The sequence below is a fragment of the Phoca vitulina genome, unplaced genomic scaffold, assembly GCF_004348235.1.
Source record: "Phoca vitulina isolate PV1807 unplaced genomic scaffold, GSC_HSeal_1.0 scaffold10, whole genome shotgun sequence".
NCBI lineage: Eukaryota > Metazoa > Chordata > Mammalia > Carnivora > Phocidae > Phoca > Phoca vitulina.
In genome coordinates, this window is record NW_022589713.1 from 39,062,786 (window position 1) to 39,080,082 (window position 17,297).

At 39.2% G+C, this 17,297-nt stretch overlaps 1 protein-coding gene across 2 annotated transcripts in view; it reads left to right on the forward strand.

Annotated features, from left to right (window-relative positions):
• RBMS3 (RNA binding motif single stranded interacting protein 3) overlaps positions 1-17,297 on the forward strand; it is a 1,498,583-nt gene that overhangs the window by 1,250,465 nt on the left and 230,821 nt on the right. For both annotated transcript variants that reach the window (XM_032408843.1, XM_032408844.1), the window contains one exon: positions 2,862-3,019. In XM_032408843.1, coding sequence (XP_032264734.1) covers positions 2,862-3,019 — 158 coding nt within the window. The remainder of the gene's footprint in view (positions 1-2,861; positions 3,020-17,297) is intronic.

The window sequence follows — 17,297 nt, forward strand, 5'->3', positions numbered from 1 at the left end:
ATTTGGAAACGGATTTGAATCAGGATAAACTAATTCATTGCTACCTAGAGAAAATGAAAAGATCTGTACAGTACGCTGGGATAGTGGGTTGGCTGGTTGTGGTTAGTTAGCCTGATCGAGGACAAAGGGGTATAGAATGCTGGGCAAATTCCAACCCATTCAGGGGACTGCCTTCTGTTGCCGCTCCTCTCTGAGAAGTTCGGGGTTAATGCAGGAACTCCCAATCCATGGGACATATATCTCTCATGGAACTTAAGTAGATCTAGGTGTGTAGGATCCAGAAATTCTTTGTAAGAAAATGATTCTTTTCCTATTTCTGTCTCAATTCCGATCATTCCCAGAAAAGAAAAAAAAAAAAGCCTCCATCTGGTGCTAGTGAGATTCTCACACCTCTCTTAATTACGAATCTCATTTGTAACTGAGAAAAAGTCAACCATGAGAGTCAATGCCTTTTGCAAACAAACAGTACCTAGGTATAATTTAATAACACTGATTTGTTGTTTCCTATTCTTACGGTAAGTAACCTATTTATGCCAAGTAATACCAGCTTTTTAGTTTGGTAGCAACAGAAAGTTACTTTTTAAATAAACTTATTTAAGGACAAAGGTATGTTGATTTAAAGAAAGCTTTTCAGTAAACAAAAAGTTGTACGTGGCTGGCAAAAATTTCTCAGGTGATATGCAGGTGATTGAAGCTTGGGAAGCATTGGGCTAGCGAGAAGCACACTGAGCTAGAAGTTAGGAGACTTGGTCACCAAATCTAATTCCAATCCTGTCACTAATTATCTGATTGTCCTTGGGCAAGATGATGCATCCTCATGGCTCCGTTTCCTCATTATCCAATGAATATATTGATATTAGCCAAGCTACCTTTGGAGGGATGTAAAGATTAAAATTAAATGATGGGTAGTCAAATAGTATCATAGTTACATCGGGGCTCCTCAGTGGCACAGCGCGTTGTGACTGACTCTTGGTTCTGGCTCAGGTCCTGATCTCAGCGGCATGAGATCGAGCCCCACGTCCAGCTCGTGCTCAGCACAGAGTCTGCCTCAAATTCTCTCTCCCTCTCCCATGGCCCCTCCCACTCATGCTCTCTCTGTCTCTCCCTAAAATATATAGAAAATTTTTTAAAAGTTGTATGTATATAAGATTCTTTATTATGTCTCTAAAACACCACTTTTTCTTTTCTTTTTTTCTTCCCATTACCCCAGCAAAAACAAACAAACAAAAAAAATAGAACAAAAACAAAAACATGAACATGACCACTTAGGAAAGGATAATAATATTATCTCTGTTTTTGCTCTAGGATCGTGCCATTTTTTTAGTAGTGTGTGTGTGTGTGTGTGTGTGTGTGTTAGAGAGGGGGAGAGAAACTGACTACAGTTGCACAGTTCCTACACTTACACTATTCCTAAACACTAAAGCTGTGTTGTCTTTTTCTGAATGAATATATGTTTATTTTTACCATTTTCCATGGTGATAAACTAAACTGTTAAAAAATTTAATGTAATAATACATCTTATTAATCTCAAAGCTTAATAAAAATATTATGACCTATCTGAATATTTAGAACTGTTAAAAACAATAGTTTCATACCAAAATTGTTTTTTGTCTTGAAATAATATTTGGAATCTTGCTTGTATTTTTTTCATTGTGCCTAAAACCTCAAATTTTCTAGAATATGAGATCTCTTTACAAAAGATGTTTCGCTGTTCCATAATGTCATTTCCTATAGATTTCAGAATTTCTTTTTCCAATCTAATCTTGCTTATCCTTGAAGTTAAGGTTGTTGTTTTGGTTAAAATATAAAGGTGCAGTTAAATATATGATATATTTTGATCTTAATGGCTAATATGCCAGGTTTATGGCTGTTTTATCTTGATACATATATACAACTAAGTCCCAACACTAATTCATTGTGTGAAAGAGAGAACATTCATGGACATAGAGATAATGCTAGTGATTGTTTGGGTTCCCATTCTATTAAGGAAATGTACCTAGCACTATTGCTATTGGATTAGAAAATGATAGACATCATAATCTCACTCAAACATTAACATGTATGGTGTAGGATAGCAATTCCCAAACTTGCCCAGTCATCAGAATCACCTGGAGGGCTGGTCAAAACACAGCTTGCTTGTCCCACCCTCAAGTTTCTGATTCAGTGGTTCTGGGGTAAGGCCTGAGAATTTGCATTTTTAGCAAATTCCACAGTGATGCTGAGGCCAGTGTGGTTCCCATCCTCCCCCCAGCCTTTTTGTCAAGTGGAAGGTAGTAGAGCAGGACAGTGAAGCCTATAGACTTAGGTGATACCCCACAGACTTTGGTGATAGCCCCAGAGTTGAGCCCTGGCTTTGATACTTATGAACCCTGTAACTTGGACAAGTTAGGGATCAATTTTGTCTTCTGTAAAATGATAACAATTATATTTATTAGGAATATTGAATAAAATAATGCATGTTAATTGTGTAGAACAATGCTTAGCCCTGTAATGAGTGCTCACTAAATGCAACGTTTGTAACTAATAGTAATGGTAATCGGAGCAGTGAGAGTTGAAGCAGTAGTTAGTGGTAATAGAAAAGAATACACATGTTTCCTTTGTTCAGTTGCAATAAAAGTTTATTTTTCTTTCCTAAGGAGGCTGGGCAGAAAGCTTGCTTTTCATTTATGACATTGTTTCTATGAGAAACACTCAGCAAGAAGGGAATTCGTTGAAAAGAAGTATTGCCCTTAGTAAAAGAATATTCAGGAGTGTGTTGAAGTTGGGAATCCATATTGTAGTTCAAGCAAAAGTCTATCCATTTGTGCAATAGGTTTTTCAATATTCAGAACCTAATGCATTTGTTTCTTTCCTTCCCTTAGCAACAAGAGCAAGACCCAACAAACCTATACATCTCAAATCTCCCCATTTCTATGGATGAGCAGGAACTTGAAAATATGCTGAAACCCTTCGGACACGTCATTTCCACAAGAATACTAAGAGATGCTAATGGAGTCAGCAGGGGCGTTGGCTTTGCCAGGTAAAACACTTGCTACGTACATGTACATGTATTACTTGTGTTTCCTCCTTATTCCCTTTTAATTCCATTCCTTTCTAGAACTAGGACCCAAAGCAATAGACTATTTTACCCTCTCCCTGCAAAAAAGTAGCTTTTCAAACCGACTCTCTATCTTTGCTTCAATCCAAAGAATTCCAATGTAATTATAAATATGTTGTGCTTGCTAAAATCTGTATGTACAAAGAATGGTTACATGTGTCTCAGGTCATAATGATATGCATACCCAGTTCCCAATTCTCTCTTCTAGATTAGCAAAATCAGATGCTGCCAATTTCTGCTGGTGGTAATAAATGCCCAATACCCCAAAGCTAAAGAGCCCATGTGGTGAACAAAGCATCCAAATGTTTTTGCATTGATTTCCAAAGAATTAGACGATAGAATTTCTCAGTCAAGAAAAGGAAGAGAAGAAAGATTTCGAGAAACAAGAATTGTTGGGAAGTCCCAAGGAACCCAGACATATAAAGTGGGGGGATTAGGAGGGTATTTGCATTTAAGAGGCCCTGGCTGTGTGGTTTTGATGTTTTACACAGAACAGAAAAAAGCAAATTGCACTTTTTTCATTGTCAGAAAAGGAAAAGTAGTTCTCATCTTAACTTTAAGGGATGTTTACAAAGGAAGATCTCAGCCAGGAACGGAGTTAAAATGGTTGTACCTGCTGTGCTTTCATGAAAAACAAAGCAAAAGAAACCACAGAGAAAAACTGCTCAACAACAAAGAACGAGAGTAAAAGCCGTGTCTCCATGGCTTGGTGTGTTTATGTGTCTCCAGCTGACTTAACGTGGATGAGTGAATGGATGCTAGAGTCATTGGGAAGTCAGCCCTTTGCAGACAGGTGTGTCCATCTATAATAAACCCTGCCATTACCTGGAAACCATTCCAAACCAACTTTTATTAACGCACTTTGAAAGATAGCAAATTGTAGGGGCGCCTGGGTGGCTCATTCAGTTAGACATCTGACTCTTGACTTTGGCTTGGGTCATGATCTCAGGGTCTTGAGATTAAGCCCCGTGTCGGGCTCTGTGCTGAGCGTGGAGCCTGCTTGGGATTCTCCGTCTCCCTCTGCCCCTCCTGGGCTCACTTTCTCTCTCTCTATCTCTCTAAATACATACATACATACATACATACATACATACATACCGATCTCTAACTTGACTTCCTACAAGTCATGGACCATGTCTTAAAATTCATATCTCCACCATTTTCTAGTAGACTGGTAGACATATACAAGATGCATGATGAGTTGAAGAAAAATAAGCAGAATGAAGAAACTCTCCCTGACTTGAATGTATGCTTGAGGCATTCACTTTTTCAGATCATTGGTAACTGCTCATTTGCATGGTCAAGACAGAGCTAATCACATCACCCAGGGCTCCGAATTTTGCCAATGTCCTCATTGTTGGATAGTGTCTAAGCTACTGTGGGAGGGCTGGCCAGTGTGGGAGTTCACTGAAAGGAACAGCATGCACATCCTTCTGGTCCTTCTCCCACTTCTTGTCCCCCGAAAATCTCTAACAAATGAATTTCTCCTTCATTTGTACTGCTGAGAAATGAACATATTTCAACTTTATCAAGAGAAAACATTTTCTAAGATCTGTGGTGATCTTTTTTTTTTTTTTTTTTTTTTTTTAAGCAAAGGGCTTTTGATACAGAGTATAGTAATTCTCTAGGGCTGCCATAACAGAATACAACAGACTGGGTGGGTTAAATGACGGAAATTTATTTTCTCACAGTTCTGGAAGCTAGAAGTCTAAGATCATGGTCCCAGTAGGCTTGGTTTCCTCTGAGGCTTCCCTTCTTGTCTTGTAGATGACCTTGTTTTCCCTGTATCTTCACATGGTCTTCACATGGTGTCTTACTCTCTTCTTTTTAAAAGGATATCATTCATGGGGCGCCTGGCTGGCTCAGTCAGAAGAGCATGTGACTCTTGATCTCAGGGTCATGAGTTCGAGCCCTATATTGGGTATAGACATTATTTAAATAAATAAACTTAAATTAAAAAAAAAAAATTAAAGGACATCAGGGGTGCCTGGGTGGCTCAGTCGGTTAAGCATCTGCCTTTGGCTCAGGTCATGATCCCAGGGACTTCAGATCAAGCCCCATGCTGTTGGGCTCACTGCTTAGCAGGGAATCTGTTTCTCTCTTTCCCTCTGCTTCACCCCACCCTTGTGCCCTCTCTGTCTCAAATAAATAAATAAAAATCTTAAAAAAAAAATTAAAGAACATCAGTCAGATTGGATGAGGACCCACGCATCCGAGGCCCTATCTCCATATACACTCACATTATGAAGGACTTCAACATAGGAATTTGTTGTGGTTGGAGGCACAATTCAGCTTATAACACAGAGATTGGGCTGTTCATTTCTCTCACTTCTGTCTTCTCTATACGCTTTCAGTTTGCTTAAAATGAAGAATATTCTTCTTGGTGCAGAGTCAAGTAATGCACATTGTAAGAGGCAACACTATAATCACAGTATATGATTTCATGGAAGAGTAAATCCTATAGTTCTTTTTTTCTTTAGGAACTGAGGAAGAGTGGGAATTTTAAATTATTCTTTTATGCCTGCTCTAAATGCAACCTTGGATATTTGCTCTGCATTTTCTCAAACCACTGTGGTTACTACCTTAACAAACTCGATCATTCACAAATTCACTTTTACAGTTTTCCTTCTTTTTAGATATCACCCTTTTCCCATTGTTAGCCTTTCTCATTTGGAGCTCTCCCTCTGAACCACAAAACAGAGATAACTTGAGTGACAATTTTCTCCCTTCTTCCCAGGATAGTGGGCAGCTAGTGAGAAAAGTTAATGGATTACATACAATGGATGCCTTGGGACAGTGGTTCTCAAAGTGTAGTTTCCAGGACAGAAACGTCAGCATTATTTGGGAAATTGTTAGAAATGCAATTTTGGGGCCCTATCCCAGACTTACTGAATCAGCAATGGTGGGGGGTAGATGGGGTGCAGCAATCTGTGCTTTATCAAGCACTTTAGGTGACTCTCATGCTCTCTAAACCCTGAAAAGCATTGCCTTAGGGCATTAGGACTGATTCTCAAATCATCTGGAAGGCCTGTAAAATTTCAAATTGTTGGGTTCCATTCTTAGAAATTTTTCCTGATGGAGTTGATTCCTGTTGACACCTCGATCACACTGTACCCCTTTTGTCAAATGAACTGGTCATGAATCCATCTCCCGTCCTGTTCTTCAAGTGTAGGGACCATGTCTTGCTCTTCTTCATGTCTGTCCCAGCACCTAGAATGTTGTCTGACACATTATTGATCTTCAGTAAATTTTTGATGATGAACAAATGAAATCACTTCAAGTGTTCTGGTTTTTTTTGTTTGTGACTATAACTGTGCAGGGTGGTAGCATTTGATGACAATGATAAGCCAATTCTGAGATGGGTGAACTGGGGTTTTAGAGGAAACTACAGTCACATCAGCTCAACTATTACTGATTTACAAATTATTTCTTCCTCTAAAAGTTCACAGTGACACAGGTGTTATTAAAAGAAAATGCTTATTTGATTGGGAGAAGAGTTGGCCTGTAATTGTGCCTGGTAAATTGAATCTATCTCTTGAATTTATGACTCTCTCAATTCACGTAACCTGAATAAATTTATCAGGCTTCATTTTAAAGATTTTTATTTATTTATTTTATTTTATTTGAGAGAAATAGAGCATGAGCAGGGTGAGGGGCAGAGGGAGAAGGAGAGAATCTCAAGCAGACTCCACACTGAGCACGGGGCTCAATCTCAAGACCCTGAGATCATGACCTGAACCAAAACCAAGAATCAGTCGGTTAACTGACTGAGTCACCCAGATGCCCTGGCAAGTTTCATTTTAAATATTACCATTGGTCACTTCTAACCACCAGATATGGTCCTTGATTCATATGCAAGATATCCCAAAATTCTTTAACTAGAAAGACACCCCCCATTATTATTTTACTTGCAAGCTACACATTAATCTCCTTTGATAACCATCTCTTCAAAGTAAAGGTAGTGTCTTCATTTTATATTTAAAACATTGAACTTCAAAGCATAGATTTGAATGCCAGGAGGGTGCACAGACAGCACAATTACCGGCTTTTCAAATTCCAGAAGCACCAGATATGTCTGAAATTACAGACATTTTATTTTATTTTTTATGTTTTTTTTTACTCTCTTACAACTTAAAACAATTTGTAAGATCCACCGCCCTCTAGGCAGCATTTTATAGCCAAGTCATAAACCTCTAAAAACAGAAGTTTATGGTGGGAATGCTGACAGTCAGACAAGACAGACCCACTACTGCAAAGCTAGTGGGTGCCAACAGACTACCTTGCCTTCCAGGGTGAGGATCAGAGCATAAATCAGCCTGAGGCTGGACGGACATGGCTGTGTGTTCTTGTTATCCATTTCCCATTCCCAGAAACATGAGACCATTTGTCTAACAAAAATCACATTGAAAGAGTGTTATGTGAGGCCAGTAAAGAATGACCCAAAGTGCAGAAGAGATGGGGGAGGTAAACATTCACAATTAATCCAGCTTCACCATCTGGAAACATAGAACCTCTTTAAGAAATGCATTTACTGTCCCCTGGTGAGCGAAAGAGCGTGAGAGATCACTGAGCACAGAGACCTTTGTATTTTGTAGTATTTTTCACCCCTCTTCAGTACTCTTAATTTGATTCTCATGGAATTTTGTTTGAATGACTTTTAACATATGGGCAGCCCTGTCTTCTGTCTCTCTCTACTAAATGAACATGTTTTCCAATTAAGGAGTTTCAGTTCTTTCTTTTTGCTAAGTAAAAAAATAATAATAATTGTGGTTATAGGCAGATAAATATCAGCCTGATTATTAAAAATCAGTATAAATAGTAGGTGAAAAATACTCTTTTTGTGTTTTCTTTAGTTAGTGTTGAATATCTTTAAAATATTATTGATTTACCTTCTACCTCCTGATACTTCTTGCTCCTTATCTTCTCCCCTCCTGAAATATAATGAAACTCTGACTCAGGATCAGCATAATGAAAATATAGGAATTAAAAAAAATAATAAGGCAAATGCCAATACTTCCTTTGCAGGCAAATATATGCCCCTTTAAAATGACCATCACGCTTACCGAATTGTCATTGTTTGGAATGTGTTTCGATCATATCTCTTGATCTGATGGAGTCTATGTTTGTGTTAAAAATCCACCCACCCCCTTGCTGTTTTGGCAATGTTTTGCCATTTCTACCTCAAACCTACATGGAACTAGGAAATCAAATGTGAACAAAGAAAATCTCCAAAGTGTAAATTTAGTGATTAGTCATCTCCAAATTGCAGCTATGTTTGCACAGAGAGAGGTTACAGTTTTTGCTGAGACTGAAGAGAATAAGGGCTGTTACTCTGTTTGGTAATCTTAATTCCTCAGCCAATTGCCAGCAAATGTGATCTACTGGAGAGTAAACTCCTGGTCCATCCTTCAGCTTCTGGATCTTTGTTCTTGTTTTACATGTTTCTTCATTTATCTTGATCTGTTTCTGCACAGCATTTCTTTCTTTCACCATCAGTTAAGTCATGATCATGGCTAGAGATACGGCAGAACATTCTACTTTCTTTTCCATATATCGGAGCCCAGGTTTCAAGACCCACACCAACCAACCAAGCAAAGAACCAACCAGTCAACCAATCAAACAAATTGATTAAATTGTATCAAATAATCTATAATTTTGAAATGTCCTGGACTCAATTCTTGCTCTATACATGGCTTTATAAAAACTTAGAGAAGGAGGGAAACATATAACTTATTGTTTTATCATTATAACATTGAAATGACTGGATCCCAAGGATCATCCTCTGTAGGATGAGAAGAGAGTTCTGAATATTTACTCATGTAAAACTGAAATTGGAGAACTCTGTTACCTCGAGGTTGGAAACAGTAACCATTAAGTGGGCTCAGGGCCTATAAGGTTTCTTTGCCCTGTCCTGGCTGTAAGCACAAACCGTGATGGGGACTCTTGGACCATCTGAAGGCTGTGAAGATGTGAGGTAGGTTGTCTGCTTCCCACCAATAAAGAAGAAACACTGGGAAATGTCATTTGGACTCACAAGTGTGAGTCTTTTTATTTGGTATCTTTCCTATATTCTCAACTTTCTGTGGGTTGGATCATCCCATCCACTCACTCTGTGTGGTTATGAACATGGCTTTCTGGGTCAGAAATAACATAGCTTGCATCTTACTTCTGCACCTCCTATCTGTGTTCTTGGACAGGTACATAAACTCTCTGAGCCTCCTTTTCTGATATGTATAATGTATTTATTCATTCATTCATTTCATCCAGTAAATATGTCTTGGGCACTATAATATGCCAGTAATTGTTCTAGATATTAATTCAGAGGGGTACACAGGAGAAAAATATCTGACATGCTACTAGACTGGGGAGACAAAAAAATGTAACCAAACAAGTAAGAAGATATCAAATAATATCAAATAATCCATATAAAATAATTAAAGGGCTATAAAGGCAAAATAAAACAGGGGTAAAATAGAGAGTATGGCAGAAGGAGAGGCTAGAAGTCAGGGACAGGAAAGTTCTCAGAAGAGAGAGCATTTAGTCTGAGACACAGATGATAAGAAGGAACAAGAGAGTCTCTTGGTGGGGTTGGATAGGGAATCCTGGCAAAGGGGAAAATGCAATCAGAGATCTAAGATGGGGCCAAGTTTGGCATGTTTGGGAACCAGAAAAAGGCAAAGTTTCTATTTCATAGAGGAAAGAAAAGAGATGTAACAGATAATAATATCTAGGAATCAAATGTGCCTGTAGCTCAAAGAGATTGATTAAAAGTGATAATGAATTCCAGTGGCATTTAACGGTAGGATTTTTCTAGATCTGAACATACTATACTTATCAATTCCTCCTTTATCTCAATTTTAATGTTTTTAATTTAATTTTCTTCCATTTCTTCACCAAAACTCCTTTTGAAAACATTAATCTATGGTTAAAGGACAGATTTAGGTTATGGTGTCAACCGGTGGTAGGCAGATAATCTAAGAGACAAGTAGTTCCCAGACTGGTGTAAAAGAAACCTTTTTTTTTTTTTTTTTCCCTTGCCTTTTTCTTCAAACACACAGCCTCCAGGATAATTTTGTTCCTTCAGCGTTGATAGTTTTATGGCAGAGCCATCAGCATGCTGGCTGCAAACAGAATTTCACCCCACATGATTTAACTGAAGAGACTAGAGTAAAGCAGGATTTACAAAAAGTGTGGGTAGAGTGAAGGAAACTGACCAAGGATGTTGAGATACCCAGAGATGACCAGCAGAAGGAAGCTTTTGCTGCCTTGAGACAGCTGAAGGCAGGTGGAAGAGTGCTCCCAGAGCCAGTGAGACCCAGAGCCATGGAAGGAGGGGCTGCCTGGAATAGCTGGAGACAGGGAGGGATGCAATCCCAGCCAGAGAGGGGGTGCCAAAGCCAAGAGAGAAGAAACAGGAACTGGTCAGACTTCTCTTTACTCCTACCAGGCCCCCAATGGCTAAACCCAATGAAAAGCCATCAGATAAAAGAGCTAAGAGGACACAGTTCATAGATGGATCACTTCTTTGAAGCATAGAGCAGAGAAGACATATAGAGGGGTAAACAGAAAACACATGGGTAAATTGACTTATTTTTCCTTCCCCTTGACTTCATTAATGGAAAAAAAAAAAAGGAAAGAAAAAATAGTGCAAGGTTAATGATAACTAAGCATCTGCAACTTTACCTTAGCATTGGCAATCGATACAGGATGGTAGGGATGATGACAAACTGGTTTGGTTTAAAGAAAGCAACTGTTCAACTTCAGGTCGTGGTTGCTATGATGACATCACTTCTAAAACCAAATGTGTGAGGTTTTCTAACAATAAATACATGTTGTTTTTCCACATCAGTTCTCCAATTATGACACCGAGTGTCCAACTATTCGATTCAATTCTAACACTGACTATATAGGATTATTGCCAGACCTCACAGGTTTAAGGGCTCAGTCCCCCCAGAAGACTCTTCCCACCATTCCTTGATCCCGTCCGATTTGCTGATTCACTAGAACAATCCACAAAACTCATGAAAACAATTTACTTTTGTTTACTAGTATATTATGAAGGATACAACTCAGGAATGGCCAAAAGAGATGTAAAGGGCAAGATATAGGGTATAAGGAGTGGCTTAGAGCTTCTCTGTCTTCCCGGGGCATACCACCCTCCCGGCAAATCTCTCTGAACTCTTTTGTTTAGTGGTTGTTATGGAGGTTTTATTGCATAGGCATGGTTGATTCATTTACTGGCCATTGGTGATTGAGCTCAATCTTTAGCCCCTTTCCCATCCCTGAGGTGGTGGGTGGAGCTGAAGCCTCCAACCTTCTCATCATTTGGTCTTTGTGGTGATCAGCCCCATCCTGAATCTCTCTAGGGGTCCCTTCTTGAGTCACCTCATTAACATAAACTCAGGTGTGGCCCAAAAGGCCTTATTATAAGTAATGAAGGACATTTCTTTCACTCAGGAAATACCATGGGTTTTAGGAGTTCTGTGTCAGAAACCAGGGACAAAGGCTAAATTTATTTTTATTGTACCATAGTTGCCATGCAGAAAACATGGATCAGACCATATCATCTTTCAAGAGGAATCAGGAATCCAAATTTTCATGTGAAGTCTCCCAGTCTTTAAATGTTGACAACCATTTCAGATTCTCTAAAACCTCTTTGTAGTCCAAACAAAACTTTCTACCTGAAGGCTGGATTCAGCCCATGATTTCTCATTTGGGGCACGTGACAAAGAGCTCCAGAACAGTGGTTTTCAATCCTTGCTGCACGCTGGAATCACCTGGGTAGCTTTGAAAAATATGTGCCTGGACTTCATGCCAAAGCAGTTAAATTAGAATCTCATGGGCTGGGGCCCAGACATTGGTATTTTTAAAAATAGTTTCCTGATCATTTTAATGTACAGTCATTTTAAAATAAACATTTTATTTTGGAGTGAGTTTAATTTAGCAGAAACGTTACAAAAGTAATAAAGAGTTCCCATACACACCACGTCATTTGTTAACATTTTACATCGCCATGGTGTATATGTCAAAATTAAGAAACTGATATTGATACATTACTATTAACTAAACTCCAGACTTTATTTGGATTTCACCAGTTTTTTTCTACTGATACACTTTTTCTGCTCCAGGATCCAATCCAGGGTGCCATTTGTGTATTTAGTTGTCATGTCTCATCAGTCTGTTATAGTTTGTGACAATTTCTCAGACTTTCCTTGTTTTTCCTGAGTAGCACTAGCCAGGTATCCTGGGGAATGTCTCCAGAGTTGGGTTTGTCTGACGTTTTTCTCATGATAGGATCCATATGATGTATAGGTTTTTGGAAAGAATACCATAGAGGTGAAGTACCCTTCCAGTCACGTCAGATGAAGGTGTTTGGATGGAACTAGAGGGTATTATGCTACATGAAATAAGTGCTATGGTGTATCTCCATTTTTGAGAACAGCTGCTCCAGTTAACAGAGATTGAACTAGAATGAAGGTAGCATGATCTATCCAGCATCAGAACACATTAAAGTAGACAGAGTACAGGAAATCAGGAGGGATGATGGGAGGCCAGCAATGGAACTTCATCTCTTACAGGTAAACCATCTGAACTGAGAGTCAAGAGACAAAGGTTCTATTCCAGGTTCATCCACTAACTAGTCTCTAGGGAAGGCAACTAGTGTTAGTTTCTTCATCTGTACAATTTAGAAGTTGATATCTGGGGCTATTTCTAGTCCTGAAATTATGTGATTCTAAAACTCTGGAGTGGGTTTTAATTAGTTAAATATTGTCCACAGTTTCGTTTCCTAAAGAGGAATGTGTTGTAATGCCGAGTAAGACACCACCCAGATGTCTGGGTTTTGGCAAAGGAAGATGGCAGAGAGGCAGCTCCGCTTCATTATTTGGCGTTTATGATACCTGTTACATCCTAAAAATGTCAAGCACCCGGCAGATAGAAAACAAATATTAAAGACTCAGAAGAAAATTCAACTCATTTACTCATCTTTGTTCCTGGGACTCGACTGCTGTGCTTTCCATTACGATAGAGTAAGAAGTGAATGATGGAATTTATTTTTGAAATCTCAGAAGGAGTGCACATTTTAGTACTTTTAAAAATCTGTTAATGTTGTCCCTTTGCGTAACTCTAACCGGATTTAGATGGAAGACTGGCTTGCAACGTTGGATATTCTAAGTTGCCAATAATTTGTACAGAGCCTATGATTGCGAAACCACAAAAATTTCACAATAGCGGAAACCTCTAATTAACCAAAATAAGTGGCAGGGTGGATTTGTTTTACATATATGGTTAATAATGCTTATTGCTTTAAGATCATAAACTGAGAGATCCTCTATTGAGCTGAGATAGGGAGGCTGCAGATGGTTTTGCAAAATCCTTTTCCACATCTCTGTGTCAAGTCTGACCCAGAACATTCTACTAATATTGGATCAAACTCTCCTCTGATGTAACTTGCCTGTGGGAATTGTATTGGCTGTGAAACCGGCTCCCCTTAGTAACTGGTGTAAAAAAATTTTTTTTTAAATCACAATTCTGTGGTTTGTTTTGAATGACTGAAGCCAGGTTCCTAGGCACTGAGACAAGAAAGAATGTCAAACGGGACCTTTAATGTGTATTTATATTTAAACATCAGACCTAACAGAAAACCCCGAAGCTTTATACAATGATTGGAGCCTTGTAAGAACCTAATTAATGTATCTTCGGGTGAATGGTTGGCCTGGCACGCGAGCTGTCCCGAGGTACTAGAGGGGGTTCAGGTACCGCCTGGGAAGAATAGATGTGGTTGTAGTGATTCAGTGGCCCGTCTGAAAGGGACATGTAAAGGCAGCTTTGTCTGGCATGCCGCCTTTTCAGACTCACTTGATAATGCTAGTGTCAGTTTCAACTGAAGCGTGGGCCAGATTGCAGATAGCTTGAGCTGGCATTTCAAAGCAGTTAATTGTGAAACTTGAGAAGAGAATGGGCACATTCTTCCTAAGGTGGCTATTCACATGCAGTCTCTCTCCACCGCCCCCCCCCTCCTCCCCAGAGCTCCAGTCTCACTTTTGTTCGGTTTCCACATAAAATACGTGAGGAACCCTGAGCCTTTCCCTTGGTCGCTCCTATATCACTGTCTTTGCTGGGACTGCTTTGCCTTGTTAAAATATGCCCCGTGTATTAAAATGAAATTGTCACTGCTGGGTGGTACAGCATAACATGGTTTGACACTAAGCACCAGCAGCTACAGAAAACAGACTTTTATTGCATTTATTCTTTCGGAGAGGAGAGTCTCTAAAGGCTCAATGCAGACATTCACTTAGTTAAATCTGAATGAAGCCAAAGTGAACAATCTATGCCGCTGTCTTTATGTTCCTAGAAACAGCCCCCATCCGGCTTGATATGGATGTAAAATAGTCTTAAGAAAAGATGATCATACTTAGAATCCAAAAGGAAAGACTTAAGGCTTTCAATCCAGAGCAAAAAAATTTTAGGTGGGTAGAGTTGGTGAGCCACCTGATTTTCTACTTTAGCTTCTTCTGTATTTCCTAAAACACATATAGAATCAACAAGCACGTGCACACACACACACACACACACACACACACCCCAGTCTAGTTTTAGTCTTCATTTAGAATTCCATGTCATTTTAAGACAAAGAGAAAGGATTTGATTTGTAGGACTCTTGCAAGCAAGCTTTAGATTCTTAACTGCCTTTTATCTAGATGAGTATCCAGAGAGAGATTGAACAAGGAGGGGGGCTCTGGGGCATAAGCTTTTCATTCTGGAGCTCTTCTGGAATAAAAATTCCATAAAGTAACATCTGTAGTAATTAAGGGCTTACATTTCCTCTCCCATTCATGTCTCTGGTAGGAGGGAAAGTTATTGTCCCTAAGAGACGATAGATAGTAGATCCTGTGGGAAGACAGAGAACAGAATTAGAATTCTTTTGTTCCTAGAAATGCAAGTTTCATACTTCAAAATAATAATAATAATAATAATAACAGGTTGGAAGATTTACTGTAAAGGATTCCACGGAAAGAAAAACTTGAAGGAGTTAGGAAAATTGTACTTAGCTATTCCTAAATATTTGTAATGGAGAAAGATTCATCTTGCCTTTCTAACCCAAATATCTTCTGACTTGGAGGAACTTGTGATTAAGCAGTGAACAAAATGCTCTCTTTGTTTTTATTTTTATTTATCAAAATTGTATGTTATTAAGCTTAAAGAGGTTTAGTTGTTTTTTTTCCCCCCACATTTGGATATAAAATTGATTCATTCTTTACATGTTTTTCAAAATAACACCTATGTGGATCCACTGGGCCATTTGATAAATGAATAATAACCTATTGGTTTCCTGCACTTTCTTGCCATAGCAGGACCAGTGACATAATTTGTGGGACCCAGTGAAAGATAAAAATGCAGGACCCTTATTAGAAAATCATTAAGAATTTCAAGATGGTGCCAGCAGAGTTTTGAACCAAGTACAGACTTATTGTAAGTCTGTGGCTCTGTCCTTCTGCACTGGTCTCATGCCAGGGAAGTCAGTTTTGCTGGGTAGGTAGAGATTTGCCATTTATATGTGTCTCTATACAGAAAGATGGGCCTCCATCCCATGCCTCCTAGGAATATACATCAGAAAAGACCCTTTTTTAAAAAAAAAATTGAGTCAGAAAATAATGACAGCCCCCCCCCATTGGAATATGCTTCTGATACCATCTAGAATTTCTTAACCTGATAATTCACGTACCCTTGTCTGCATCTCTCAGCTTATCTTCAAGAGTACCCCAAACCCCTGTGAATCTCCCACACAGGCACAGTGGTTTTTTTTTTTTTTTAAGATTTTATTTATTTATTTGACAGAGAGAGAGATAGCGAGAGCAGGAACACAAGCAGGGGGAGTGGGAGAGGGAGAAGCAGGCTTCCGGCCGAGCAGGGAGCTCGATGTGGGACTCGATCCCAGGACCCTGGGACGCTGACCTGAGCCGAAGGCAGACGCTTAACGACTGAGCCACCCAGGCGCCCCAGGCACAGTGTTCTGCTCACCTCACCCCCTCTAAAAGGACACAGGGCCTGGTCAGCTCCCTGCCCTAATGACTTCTCTAAGGGCCCTTATGGCCTCCTGGGCCCACTTCTCAGTGTTTCCCTGGTTTCTGGAATTCCTCTCACATTTGAATTCCTGTAGCTGTAATAAATGTGTAACTTATTTGGTGTTTGTTTACATATTTTCCCTTATCTTATTTCCTGTGCATGTAATAGGCTCCTGAAAACACACTTAAGATTTAGGTGTAGGGAAGTTTTATAACTTGAGTTAAAAAGCTCCATTCCAACACAGCAGAAAATCCAAAATTATATTTTGCCTTTTAGACAAATTTCACACATTTCATACACATTCTTTCATATGTGTGTGGGCTGTTTTTTAAATGTGTATTTGCCTCTAGTGTACTGTTTGGGGGACTTAATTTCCTTTAATCAGAATCAGCCCTTTAATTTTTATCTTCCCCATCCAATGTTATAAAATAAAGCCCTGCTATAGTTAATTATTTAGAAAATGTTGCCAATACTAGTCTACTTAGGATAGGGTAACACTGCCAATATTGACATTATGATGGTATAGTTCAAAATGTTCATTCATTAGCTTGCAAGTGAGATGCCAAAATTTGACCCAAGAAACCTAGTTTAGGAATATGGATATCTAGTGTGAAAAAAGAGAGGATTTCCAAAATTCAAAGTGAAGAAAGTTCAGGAGTTGAGGTTTATGTATTTATGTTCTCTGCTCACATTTGGGACCCCAAATAATTCTCTTTTGTACTTTCACCCAGTGGGTTTTCAATAAAAATGTCAAGGTGTTGGTGACAACACTACTATATTAATCATCACGTTAGACTGCACAAAGTGGAAATAACAGCACATCTCCTCAGCTTGTTTTGTGGAGTCCCTCAGCCCAATAGCTTAGTAGTTATAGTTCGGCTTTGGTATTAGACAAGCCTTAGTTAAAATCTCAACTCCGCCACTCATTGCCAAGGTCGTTCATCTGTGTAAGCCTCAGAGCCTTCGATGGAAAGGGCAACAAGACCTACCTTTCAGGTTTGCTAATTCAGACATGCAACAGATATTTATGGAGCACTTTCAACTGCCAGACAGTGTTTTGTGGATTAAGCAAGATGATGCCTCAGTATTACTTCTGGGAGAGGAATCAGCATAGAGCCGTCCCCACATAGGCAAC